This window comes from Manacus candei, unplaced genomic scaffold, assembly GCF_025592945.1.
Source record: "Manacus candei isolate 608988 ecotype Guabito, Panama unplaced genomic scaffold, ASM2559294v1 h1tg000063l, whole genome shotgun sequence".
Taxonomy (NCBI): domain Eukaryota; kingdom Metazoa; phylum Chordata; class Aves; order Passeriformes; family Pipridae; genus Manacus; species Manacus candei.
This window is the reverse complement of record NW_026138111.1, coordinates 1,343,757-1,357,873: the sequence shown is the minus strand read 5'-3', so window position 1 is coordinate 1,357,873 and position 14,117 is coordinate 1,343,757. Positions and strand designations below refer to the sequence as shown.

The 14,117-nt window shown below is 38.8% G+C and overlaps 1 protein-coding gene across 2 annotated transcripts in view; it reads left to right on the top strand.

Moving 5' to 3' along the window:
* Positions 1 to 14,117, top strand: part of RELN (reelin) — a 279,445-nt gene that overhangs the window by 232,575 nt on the left and 32,753 nt on the right. For both annotated transcript variants that reach the window (XM_051805023.1, XM_051805024.1), the window contains exons 38-44: positions 685 to 867; positions 2,356 to 2,527; positions 2,610 to 2,712; positions 5,167 to 5,396; positions 8,193 to 8,413; positions 9,382 to 9,529; positions 12,815 to 13,073. In XM_051805023.1, coding sequence (XP_051660983.1) covers positions 685 to 867; positions 2,356 to 2,527; positions 2,610 to 2,712; positions 5,167 to 5,396; positions 8,193 to 8,413; positions 9,382 to 9,529; positions 12,815 to 13,073 — 1,316 coding nt within the window. The remainder of the gene's footprint in view (positions 1 to 684; positions 868 to 2,355; positions 2,528 to 2,609; positions 2,713 to 5,166; positions 5,397 to 8,192; positions 8,414 to 9,381; positions 9,530 to 12,814; positions 13,074 to 14,117) is intronic.

Here is a 14,117-nt window from a genome sequence, read left to right as displayed (position 1 = left end):
GGGCTGTAAAGAGCCTTTTATTTTTTCATTCTTTAAAGCTCTAAGTTAAAAAGGAGGAGCTGGTAGTTAGAAAATGCAAATTTTACCGTCAGTTCCTCTGATATTTAGGCCCAGCTTAAAGCACAGAATATTGCTTTGTTGTTGTTAAAACATGCTAATAAAGATCCTCAGTGTTTTCCATCAATTATATTGTTTCTGGGCACAAATATGCTCTAGCAGTGTTTGCAGTTAGAGCCAAAGACTCTAAATTTGTGAGGATAAGGACTATGTCTTTATCTGTGGGTGCTACAGATGGTAATGATAATGTCTTGTACCTGAGCAAAAAAGCAAATAAATATGGAATTACTGGAAAATGTCTGTAGTAGAAGGAGCTGGTTTGTTCTAATCTAAAAAAACTATAACACTGGGATAGCTAAGTAATTAAATGATGGGTACTTATAATGAACAACAATGTAAATTTAGGTCCTAATTCATTAGCATTTTGCAGACAGACAAGCAAGGGAAAGCTCAGGAAGATGTATGTATGCAATGCCTATATAACATCTCAACAGCTTAAGTTGTTGCTAAAGGAAGACCACTCTTTGTAATAGATGTCAGAGGAACCTAATTGTATTTATACTTGAAGAAGCATTTTTTAACTTACCAGATTTTAGTGAACATAAATCCATGTCCTCTCTGCTCCAGGCACCCCCGAGAGGTCTCATTCCATCCTGCTGCAATATTCTGTCAACGGCGGCATCACTTGGCACCTGATAGATGAGTTTTACTTCACACAGACTACAGATGTCCTCTTTATTAACGTTCCTCTGCCCTATGCAGCCCAAAACAATGCGACACGGTTCAGGCTCTGGCAACCTTACAACAACGGTAAGGAAGAGACCCCCATGGGAATCCAGGTCCACACTTGCACAGCTCAGCATCTGTAGCAGGCTGGGATTTTTGAACTGAAGAGTTACAGAGACTCTTAAATCATGTTTTTAATATTTTTTTGTGTTTGAACTCCTTCAATTAAAATTACCATGGGATTATGTTTACTGTTCTTACAAAGCTATTGAATGCTCTAAAGTGAAAGTACCTTAACCTGATATCCCTTGATTGTGCACAGAAGACTATCAGCTTTGGCCCTGGAGGGAGTAGGCAATCAAGCAACACCAATAAAGTTAACTTAACTCAGGTTCCTCTCATTATTTTTAATGGACCTGATTCTCATTTACACTGAGGCCCCACTAGGATGCTCCAATTACACAAAAGTGTCCCAGGTGTAAATGCGAACTGGGCCTACCTTACTCAGAATTAACTAGGCATTAAAAACCCATTTAGAAAGAGTATGTACTGAGCAGTTAATCTTTTGATTAAATTGTAAAGGACTAGAAAACCACAAGAGGAATGCAGCTCGTTGCTCCTGATTACAGGAGATGTGACAGCTGAAGAAAGCTCTCCTCTGCTCTCAGTTACTCTGAGCACATTTCTTAGCAGAAACTGACATTAAGGGATCATTTAGACTTGGTGAAACAGCAACAATTTATTCCATGCAGACAAATTCCTTGCACACCTCTAACAAAAAAACAAAAACAAAGACAAAAACAAACAAACAAACAAACAAACAAATTTAAATCTGGTCATGACAATCCAGTTCCAGTTCATTCTGCTGATGTGTCCAGCCTAAAACAATTATCTGAACTTTTCTTACTGACATTATCCGTAAGTAGAAATTATATTAAAAAGAAACCTTTCAAATTTCTCTGATCAACTCAAACACTTTTAGATAGATGAAAAACAGTTACACAAAAGATCTGTCAATCTAATCCCTCCGCTCCAGTTTGAAAATAGCAGTTTTCCAACATGTATGAATACATAATCCATTGGAGAGAAGGTCACTCAGAGTTTTCTTCTCTGCCAAAGAGCTCTTCCCAGGCAAACACAAGCTTCTGAGTGCAAGGAAAAGTTGTAGAATGAAATTGCACTTTCAGGCTGCTTGGGCTTTACAGCAACTGCCCATTTAGATGATTCTTAATTGAAGAAGACATTGATGATAGAGTTTCAAAGTAAATGTGATTTAAATAGAAGATAATTGTTCAACACAAGTTTTTCACTCTTCGTTTTGCTGTGACTTTCATAAAATTTAGGGAATAAAAGTTAATTCTGTAGGGCCAGACTGCAGAGCAGTATGGCGACTATTTTCATAAAATAGTGAAAACTTTCTATCTTCCATTTCCATTTTAATGGAAAATCAAAATAGTGAAGCCACTCTTTTAGCACCCTCTTCTCCACAAAATCCATAAATACTGGCTGCTGTTCTGCCCTCTAATAATAGTAGTGTTATGTCTTAATAGCAATATTTCTCTTTTTTTGTAGGCAAAAAAGAAGAAATATGGATTATTGATGACCTCATTATTGATGGAAATAACTTAAAGAATCCCATTATCCTTTTGGATACCTTTGACTTCGGTCCTAAAGAGGACAACTGGTTTTTCTATCCTGGTGGAAACATTGGGCTTTATTGCCCATATTCATCTAAAAGAGCTCCGTAAGCATCTCTTGGCAATACATAAGGAAGAAGTGGCTGTATAATAAACTGAGTCTGAAGTATTCCTTTCCTTTTTTTACAGGGAAGAAGATTCAGCTATGGTATTTGTTTCAAATGAAGTTGGAGAGCACTCCATTACCACACGGGACCTGAGTGTAAATGAAAATACTATCATCCAATTTGAGGTACCCATCCTCAGAAAGTTATTTTGCCTTTTGTTTCATGAGTTCTGCTCTTCCACGTTCTGCTCTGTTGTATTTGCCCAGCTCTTATGATTGCCAAGTAGAGAAGCCTGTCTAACTTACCCTGTAATTGCTCGGACATTACTTCCCCTCATCTGGGTGTATCATGATGTTTTTAATACACAGGAGATTTCTGCCTCAAAGTCTTCTACTGTCTTGCCTAAATTACTACTTTGTCCATGCCTATACACTCGCACTGATAGCATTAAAGTAAGTCCATGTCCTATGAGCTGGAGAGTCAGCACTGGCAGGCAAAATGATGAGCAAAATATAATCAAGGTCCAAATTGTCACTGCACAGCCTATTTGATGAGAGTACAGCATCCAGTGGAGAGCCACAACTTCATCTGTGACAGTAGAAAATAATTTTCCCTACTTGCTGGCTTAACTGCACTGTTGTGCTTTCTCAGAGAGACAAGATTCTGCTTTGCTTTTGCTGCTGCCCACATCATAGACACGCTAGACGAAGCTGTTTGTTCGGTCATGATGGCCTGAAGTCATCCCATCTTAAGGAGTTAACTAAAGCTCATGAATAAGGACCGTATTTTTTGTGTTTCTCATACAGTCAGTGGAAACAGATACCCCAATGACAACAGAGAATCTAAATTAACTGTGTTTCTGATTTATCCTAAAATCTAAACTGTGCATTGCCTAGGGGAGCTTCTGATGGGAGTAACCACTTAGCCTACTATGTGTTAATTTAGAGAGGTCATTATAATGTCATTAAGAAATTGTAAAAGAATCTGGCATGTAAATTGCCATGCCACAATTACCAGGCTTCTTTTAACAAAGATGTAGCATGTTGAAGCATTAAACAGCAAATTGTATGAGTTTATAAACAATTACTAAAATGATACTAAGGGTTTTCCAGGAAAACTAGGTTTAGGTGTGTACTCATGCACACTTCAGTTTGTCATGCAACTAATTCATAAATAATTGAATGCAAACCATTTTCTGTTTTAAAATATAGATTACAGCCTGTAGAACAAAAATGTCTGAGGTCACTTTAAGATATTCATAAGTCTTCAGAGCATTAACCTCATAAAATCTACATGCTTACTTCCATATGTGGTAAGAACATTGTTTTCAGCTCACGTTTTTGAGAACATTAGTGTAAATGAAGGAGTTATGCATAATGCAGTAGAGTTTCTCTCTGTGTCTCACGAGTCAAAACCTATATTGGGTCAAGCATCTCTCTAAGCTTCCAGATGAGTAGACAACCCTTCTAGTCAAATGTAGCTTGATGGGACTCATATGTGCTGAAGAGTGATGAAGGAAATTTGATGCAGGATACTTTCAATATTCATGCAGAGTTCTAAGTATTACTGGGATTTAGAAATAAATAGATTTTCATTACAGAACAGCATGTTAGAAAGACACTTATTTTTTTGCTACAAAGATATATTAAAAAGCCAAAATGTTTCATAGTTTTATTACAGGCTTTGTATTTCACCAGCAATGGGGTTTTATTTATTGCATGGTAAGTATAGTACATATTGTTTTATATGACAGAGTCATCCTGTAAAGGAACTAATTCTTCTTTTATATAGACTATAAGAACATCTTAATATCAGTGTTAAAAGAAAAGCAGACTAATTTTCTTTGGTTGCATGCAGAAAATATGTCTTAAGAGGTTTCAGATTCTGTACAAAACATTTTGTATTTTTTTTCAGAAGTAGAACTGGTTTTCATGTAAGTTTTCTGCCTTTTCTATTGTTCTCCACATCAGGAATCTTGTAAGCACACCCTGAGAAGTCTGACACTGCCAAACTAAGTTTATGTGTGACATTGAATATAAATCCAACCCAGTTATGATAGTCTTTTATTGGTGTCCTAGGGCTTTGCCATTATACATGAGCAAATGCATAGTGAGTATGAAAGCTGAACATATTGAAGTGATACAGCACACATCCTGCAGCATAAGCTTTTTCTTTTTATTTTTTGGGGGGGGGGGGGAAGTGTAACATAAAAGAGGACCATAGTGCAGCTCAGCAATTTAACAAAAAGTTTATGTTTGCTCTTTTTATTTTAATATTTCTCGTTTTAAAAATGCACGTTTTTTAGGTGCTGTGATTACTTCAGTACCTGCCAGGGGACTGCAAGAGCTGATGTATTTGATCCAGCAACGTTAACATCTCTCCTTTGGGATTTTGTCCTGTTAACTTTAGTTTTCTCTTAGTAGAAGTAGTTGGGGATTTCATATCACATTCATTTTGTGATAAGCCAGAGTGTGATATACCCGTGGACAGGAGGGCAATGTGCAAGAGTTCATGTTCACGTACATGTCCCGAGTGCATCATCCCAGTTGTTAAATGAGTTCCCAAAACACTATTTTCCTGATGAGGAGTCCCACAGCCTGCCCCGTGTCATCTTCTGCATTTCATGTCTTGGCCCCCAGATCAATATCGGCTGCACCACTGACAGCTCCTCTGCCGACCCGGTAAGGCTGGAGTTCTCCCGGGATCTGGGGGCCACCTGGCACCTGCTGCTCCCCCTGTGCTACAGCAGCAGCAGCCACCTCAGCTCCCTCTGCTCCACTGAGCACCACCCAAGCAGCACTTACTACGCAGGCACTACCCAGGGCTGGAGAAGGGAGGTCATTCACTTCGGCAAACTGCACCTCTGTGGGTAAGTGTCCAGCTTCTATTCCTGCCCAGCTGCTTGTTGCTTTGTTTTCATTTCTGTTTTTCATCCAAAATGTTCTCCCAGCATAAGAGTGCTGTGTAAGAACTGTGGCACTAGAGCAGACTGTATGAGCAGTTTTTCTCTGCTTTTTGCCCTGAATGTTAGCTAGTGTCCAGGTGATTCCTCAAAACAAATTTTGCCTAATGCTAATGCAGAATAACCACAGGTAATTTCCTATTTGTCCATATATTTAATTGGTGGCATTTTAATGGAAGTGGGCTGCATGGTAAAATTAATGCAAAACTGACTGTTCCTAAAGCATTTCAAGTGTTCTTTGAAGCAGTGCATTAACCATTTGAATTCACCAATGATATTCTTGGATGAAATTTGAACTTCACAGAAAATGCAGTAAAATATGAGCTCATATAAACTTAATTCTACTTCAATGTGAGGACATGGTCTGATCTAAATACTCACTGTCTCATGTATCTGCAAAATTCTCTGATTCTAGGAAATTAATTGCTTCAGTCACTAGAAACCTTAAATTTGTGGAACAAACCAGGTTGGATGATAACACATAGCATAGAAAAACAATATGTACTAGCAGGCATAATAATATGTAACTTTTCAAAGTAAAAACATTATTGTTTACTTTTTCAGGGGAAACTGTCTTCTAGCATCAACTCACTTTATGTAAAAGATCACATCATTAATGATTAAACTGTAGCATGTATAAATGAAAATGAGCTGTGCGACTATGAGACTTTATGAGTCTATGCAACTATGAGACTGAGTATTTATGAAAGTCCTGCATGCAATGGGTCCTCCACTAAATAAGTGACCCCATATGTTCCTCTGAAAGTATGAAAAGAGTATATAAGAGATAAGAACTAAGTTTGGAAAGCTTGGATGTTTAATAATTTAAGAAAATGTTTAAATTTTAAACTTGAATTTTCTGGTTTATGACAGTTAACATTTCAAGCATGGAATAGGTAACTATCTCTTGCAGCAGCTAATTTGTGCTTCTAGTTTTGCACAAAAGAATTCTCTGACCCTTTACCCAACCATCAGTGCATCCCTCAAATGAAAATTTAGGCTATGCACACTCCTAACTCATTTAAACCTTCCAGGTATTTCGATGTAGTCCTCTGTTCCTGAGTGTTTCTGTCCTGTTTGCCTACCTTCCCTCCTATTCCTTCCCCAACACACCAGGCCATGAGCCCATTGCTGATGGCCAGCCAAACCCAGCAGTGCAGAGTAGCTTCCATGGAATATTCAGTGCATGAAAAATTCTTGGGCCAGAGGGCTGAAGGGAGATTTTCTCTGCCAGAATCCACTGGAATACCAGGAAAAAAGCTCCAAACCTGACCCCTTGTATAATTCTGAAAAAATCCCAGACTTTTCATCTCTGAAGTGTCAAATGGTTATGTTTAAATGAAGACATTTTCAATTATTTCCACTACATATGTAATTTTGGAAATCAATATGTATATGTTGATGTCCTCAGCAGACAGCTCTAAGTAATAATTAGTATTCCAGTTATGTCCTGAAGGAAAAGCCCAGGGCCTGTTGAGACAGAGAAGAAACCCCAACTGACTTCAGCAAGACCAGTAGTTTCTCTGCTTCAGGCACAGCATGTTGTGCTTCACCCTCACCAGGAGTGAGCCTCAGAGAAGGAGCTGATATGTCTCAGGAAAAAAATTCAGCCTGTGAGGCACAGATCTGCTCTCAAGAGAAGCTTACAACACCTCCAGCTCACGCTTGTGTCCTTCACCCCAGGGCACACTAAAGTCAATGATTTTTACTTCCAGCTGGACTGTGGTTCTTGGGTATCTTTCTTGAAAGTCTTAATAATGTCCTCACCCATCAGTTATCCCTTGTCACTTAAATACCCTCATAAAAATTCCCTTTTAGCAAATCAAGACAAAAAAATTGTAAGCTACCTGTGCAATAGATTCACCTGCTGAATTTAGATATCTTTAACAAGACACATTAAACATGCAAGGCAATTAAGTGCTTTTCCCTTCTCATTCTTCTGGTTTCCTTCCTCCCTTAAAATGTTTTCTCAGGTGGAACAAAATTAATCTCTTGAGTGTTTTTCCCCACCTCAATTTGTTTTCCCTCCTTCCCCAGTTGGTTCCATTTCATATGCAACATTGATGCAAGTAGCACTTAGTAGGCAAATTAAAAATGACAGGACAGCACCCAAAGGAGAATATAGTTTAAATTAACAACTTGCTATATCAGTCTAGTTTAAGATTAAGTTACCCAAAACCAAGCTGAATACCTGGTGACATGACAGATCGTGTTTTCTTTCTGTGTAATTGAGGGTGAGATCCTACCACTCCACCTCCACAGGTGGTCTCCCTGGGGGCAGGACAGAAGCAGGATGGAAGCACTCTCCAGGAGAGGGTGAAAGTGGCCAGATCTGACCTAGGCACTGTACACCAAAGCAGAAGCAAATTCATCAGACCACAGCCATTCATCCTCCTCCTGAAATGATGGAGAGAAGAGGGGTTAGATGTTAAAACTTGAAAATCAAATCTGTCATTCAGTTTTGGTATTACAACTAATGAATAGTGTTATTTTTATTTCTGTCAGTACTTTGGTTGAATGTCAACAAAAAGATGCATAAGGTACTGAAGGAACTTAAATCTAGTGGTCAGTTTCTAGAATTAAGCTATTTATCAAGCCGGTTCCAACAGAAAGAATAATATATACGCATAATATGGTACACACATGGAATACAAAAAAGATGGAGCTATTATTTAAAATAAGTACACTTTATGCCATTTTCAGATTGGCAAGGTTCAGGTGGTACCAAGGATTTTACCCTGCTGGATCCCAGCCTGTGACTTGGGCCATTGACAACGTGTACATTGGCCCACAGTGTGAGGAGATGTGCAACGGGCACGGCAGCTGCATCAACGGCACCAAGTGCATCTGCGACCCCGGGTACTCTGGGCCAACCTGCAAAATAAGTACCAAGAACTCTGACTTCCTTAAGGATGATTTTGAAGGTATCTCCTTTGGGGTGGGGTCTGATTCTGCCTGTCCATCCTAGTGGAACCCAGGGTTGAAGGGAAAAAACTCCTCACCCCTGCATGCTTCTGAATATAATTTATGCTGGGGGGGTATTGCCACAAGCTGAGTAGTTTAGATATCATTTGCAAGCACGGTCTGTGAATATTTAATATGTTGTTAGAGCTGGAATACAAAATCTTAATTGAAACAGAATTTCCTGAAACTCCACAGGTAGAAAATAATTTTAGAAGAAAATTATGCTTTGATGGTAGTTTGACTTTAGCACAGACAGAATGCGTGCAAATCAGGCACACAATGGAGGGCTTAAGGTTGTGTGATTTCTCGCTGCAAGGGAAATCTAACAGGCCTTACTACAGCAAACACGGTTTCAGAGCAGACTGTGTGTCTCAGCCATGGGGCCACTGCTGAGCAGCCACAGCAGACCCCAGGAGAGGGATGACAGGAGAGAATTCAAAGCCTCATGCATGCCTGGGCACGCTCAGCACTCACACACACAACTCTAAAACCCCCTCGAGGCTTCCCCCACTAGCAGGCACGGCAAGGAGAGCATGTTTTGAATAAAGCAGCACCTGTGAACCAAACTCATCCCTTCACAGGTGCTGCTATTCATTTTAAATTTTGCCAGCTCTTGCGTGCTACCACATGGTACCCAGAGTTTCTTTATAGACCTGAGTACTTTGTTGTTATCTTAAGAAAAAGGAAGAAAAGTGGAAAATTTTATGAATATCTGGAAACTAAGATCCCAGACTTCATACTTATGGGTTTATTTTGTATATTTTGTTTTGATATGCGTCAGCTTTCTGGAATGCGTGGCATCAGAAACACTGAATATTTCTTCAGTCAGCATGTGATTTTTAATTTATCTCTCTTCCTCTGGAAGTAGTACTCTTGCAGTAGGAACACTTCAGAGTAAATCATAAATATGTATTCACTGTGTATTCAGGTCAGCTGGAGTCGGATAGATTCCTCCTTGTGAGTGGAGGAAAGCCATCAAGGAAATGTGGTATCATGTCTGGAGGAAACAACCTTTTCTTTAACGAAGAAGGCTTGCGTATGCTGATGACTCGAGACCTAGATTTGTCACAAGCCAGGTAACACAATTTCAAAAGGATTTCATTGAGGAAATAACATGCTGGGGAATAATACATATGTAATACGTCTATGGTAAAGGCAAGCTGACATATTCTGTGGTCCTTACACTAGCAAATATTCCATTTTAAATACTGTTATCATTTTAAATTAAATTTATCTTGAGCTTTAATTGGATTAACCATTTAAATGTTACTTTTTTCCTTGAATAAGAACTCCAGGATCTGATACCCCACCTTCAGGAGTTTATGCAAGTTTTATTTCCTAAATCCGTAACATGAGAAATGGATTGCATGTCTTACAGTCTGGTGTATTACAAGCCATTGCTGAAACAGGAGTATCCACTGGAAGTATAATTCTTACATTTGTCATCTCGTAATTCTTTCATTTCTGAAGCTTGCTTTCTTCTTATTGTGCACAATTTTTTTCCCAATAATTAACTGAGAAATTCCCAAGCCGGTGACAAGCTGTCACCAGCAATTGAAAACCAAATATTTTAGTGCATTTACAAATTATGTTGCATCATTAGAGCCTGCAGAGGAGATATTTGATGAGTGAGACATGCTAAGCAAGCCACATTAAAATTTTACATTGATATAAATTAATCTCCATCCTAATTGTGAGCATGCTAACAAATAGGCATTGTTTTCTAATTTATTCAGTATCTTAGCTTATATCCTTATATTATTACTTTGGAAAGATTGCATTTTCTCCAAGACTTTTTTCTACTGATCTCTTGTAAACACCTTAATCCTCTCTAAGGTTCCCTGGGAAACACTTTAACAGGCTTTTTATGTACTTTTTGCTTGTCAGCATTGGTATTGAAGCTTTAAATAATGGTTTAATTGTAAAGCATCATGGTCTATAAAGATGCCTACTGTATTTTTTAGATCAGCACTTAGCTACCCCTCAGTGATGTGTAATATTAAGGATACCTGTAATTTGTAAGATTCCTCACAGCAAACTTCTTTCAGAACTTGGTAAATACAAACCTCAATTCTCTGCACTAACTTCATTTCCTGGACTCTGAAATTTAAAGACCGTTTAACAAAACATACAATCTTGTAAGTTGCTCCATTAGACTAAATGATGTTTTCCCTATTGCTCATGTTCAAAGAACTGTCATTTATCTCTCCTCCATGATGGTCTGTAGCTGGATTTGCATATATTGACCTCAAGGTGTTATATGGAGATAAATTACTTCTGTCTTAGGAAAACAAAGCAGAACATTCAATTTCTTGTATATGCTTATGAAAAATAGCAGTTATCAACAAATAACTGTATGTTCTCTTCTGAACACCAAGGCAGATTGCAATGGTGTTGCTGGGAACTACTCTTTAGTAACCTCAAGTAATTGCAGTGGGATTTTCTTAATTTCCAGACTGACTCTGTCAGCCACCTGCAAAGCACAACAACAAGGCTGTGACACATACGTGCCAAGTTCTGCACAGTTCTTGGGGAGAGGTTTCAGCCTATGCCAGGAATGATGAGAACAAGCATTTTTTAAGGGTACTAGTCTCAGTATTCACATTAAAACTTCCCCTTTCATTATGAGGAGATCCCCTGAAGTACACAGGCAAGCAGTTGTGTCTGTTGGGGCTGCAAACCATGCTCAGTGCCTGGGGATTGAAATCAAGTGGAGTCTGCAATCCACTGCACACTGCCATCACATCTACATGTTAAAGAATTTAACACAGGGGACAGTATATAGCCATCATGGGGTACCAGTAGCTAAAACTGCACAGCATGGAATATCAGTAGGGGCAGAATATTTTAGGTATCACAACTGATCAAATCCCTTTCAATTCTGAATTACTAGAATATCCACACATTTTAGTGTTACTAGATTTACAAAAAAAATCTTTTTTTTCCGTTTCAAAATAGGCAGAGCCTTTGCAAATTATCTGTGGGATGAGCAGACAGATATTTAAAATTGCTTTTTATCTGCCAGACATTGTTACCTATGTTTGAGTGGGTTATTACTACATTAGTAAAAATTGAGATGAAAGAGTAGCAATGCACAGAAAGATGCAACAGAGACAAGGTCACCTGGGTTTATTTCCTTTGAATTATGTGGCGAATGTTGGAGTAAATCTGAGGAGGCAGAAAGACTTGCCAGCAGTGAAGCAAATCCATTACAGTTGATATGTTGATCCATGAGGGTACCCAGTGCTCCTTTATAGCACAAGCAATATGTTATGTCTGGTACATGGAGGTGGATATAATCTATAGTGAAAGCAGTTATATATAGTAGCAAGAGAAACTGTGAGTTGCAGCGAGGACTAGAATTAATTGACTTGCAGGTCTGGTGTTTTATTGGAGCTTTGTCTGCCCAGCACCTCTGCAGCCTCCACTCCCAGTGGATCTACCTGCAGATCAAACCAGAACAAGATTTTTGATATAAAACTTCTTTTGCTCCATTTCATTTAACCATGAGCCAGGCAGCACTAATGCAATAATAATTAGAACAGATACAACACTCTTAAGCTGTGCAAAAACTGTGCAAACATGAATTAGTACTTGTGATATCCCTGCAAGTCCAATAAGTAAATATCATTACAGCAGCAGTTCCCTCCACTCCAAGTGCACAGTAGAGCTATTTATGAGCATCAGCTGATGGGAAGAATTTCACAGTTTGATACAAGTCTATTGTGCTGCTTTGGAGAAGCCAATTAACTGGGGGATGAAAGCACTGGTGTCCCTGGGTGGCTTGGGCTGGCTTCAGGGAAGCCAGCACATTTAAACGGTGTAATTTAGACAAATTTCCTAGGCTGACTAAATGGACAAAATGACCCCTGAAAGTGAAATGTGCTTTGTTCTCCTGTCCATATTTTCTCTGATTTATGCCAATGGAAAACTGGGATGCTTATTTTGAATTTAAGCATTTCAGCAAATTCCTAGCAAATTATGATCTACTTAGAGCATTGTTGCTTTTCTGCCACTAAAATCTGTACTCATGGGATGCAGGGATAAAAATTTCACCCAGGATTATGTTTCTGATACTTGCAACACCATCTGCTATGCAGACAAAAGCTCAAAACATAAATGGCCAACTTTGTTCAGCCTCTTATGCCTGGCGAACTACTACACAGGCAAAATGAATTTTTGTCATCCCACCTGTCTGTCTACTTATATTCTGAAAGCTTTGAAAAGGAAATCATAAGATCTCCTAAAGGTGACTCCTAGAGCAAGAAATTACTGGGCTAGTCAACAGACAAACTCTCCAGTTCGTTGTGTAGGATGTTGTAGAAAATAAATCTTTCCAGTAAGTGGAAGATTTGTGTTAGATTTGTGCAGTTCTTCATGAGACTGGGATGTGGCAAGGGGGTACCTGACCCCAGGAGCCAGCCTGTGCTACTGCAGTATTCGCTCAATGGGGGCCTCACGTGGAGCCTTCTCCAGGAATTCCTCTTCAGTAACTCCAGCAACGTGGGACGATACATTGCCCTGGAAATTCCCTTGAAGGCCCGTTCAAGCTCCACTCGGCTTCGCTGGTGGCAACCGTCCGAGAACGGGCATTTCTACAGCCCCTGGGTAATCGACCAGGTGAGGAATCCTGGGGGGGAGAGGTTGGGTTTAGCACAGTTTTAGGCTGTTTCAGTCTTAATGTTTCCCTTTTTTTGGCATGTATCATTTCACTGAGAAAAGAAGAAATTCTTTGTAAAAGGATATTTAGAGCACAAGTACTATTTGCTGAACTCGTGTTTTTAATGCACCATTTCCATGTGGGCTACTGAATGCCTGTTTTGAAGCTAGGAAGGTCTTTTATATGTGGGTAGAGCCTCAGGTTCACATTGCAGAAGGCCTTACCATGCAAAATGCAAGTCTGATTTCAAATTTCAAAAACCTTCATTTAAAATGTATCCAAATACGTAATTGGTTTGGTAAAATGTAATGGAAAAAAACTATAGAAAAATATCAATCTATATGAAAACAAGGTTTTGTTTCATATTTGATATTTACTTCTATAAAGATTATTATATTACTTTGTATGACTTCATATAAATCACAAGAAACCCCACTGAAGTGATTGTGCTCCTAGCAGTCTTATTGGGCTGTCCAAGTTCAACTTGCTGAAATATTTATGAATGCTTTTTTTAAAGAAGTTAGTTCAGATTATTAAGAAAAACCCAGCCACTTCAATGTTGCGGTTACAAAATTTTACTTCCCATCCCTCCTTTTAGAAATTTAAAAAGTCCTCCTTCTTCCATTTCTTTATCTTCGTTGAATGTAGTTATATTAGTTCAGAACAGTCAGAAACTGAATTCAGAGTAACAGTGAAAATTAATTCTACCTGGCTTGCTGTTGAAGAGTAAAATGCCGATGTCTTGCAGTCAATGGCAAAACAGAGACTATTTCCCACTTCTATCAGCAGATGCAACCTGATAGTAGTGCACTAGATTATAGTAGAGCTGAACAGTCAATAGGAAAAACAACAGTGCAACTACTTTGCTTTTACTAACATTTATTTTTGTGAGCAGTTTTATTTCATCAAGGATGGAATTCATCTCCCTGAACTTCAGATTTGTATAGTTGAGCCATTCTCTTTAGGGCTCCATGACAGGAAAGAGATATTCCCCTTCCTCATAG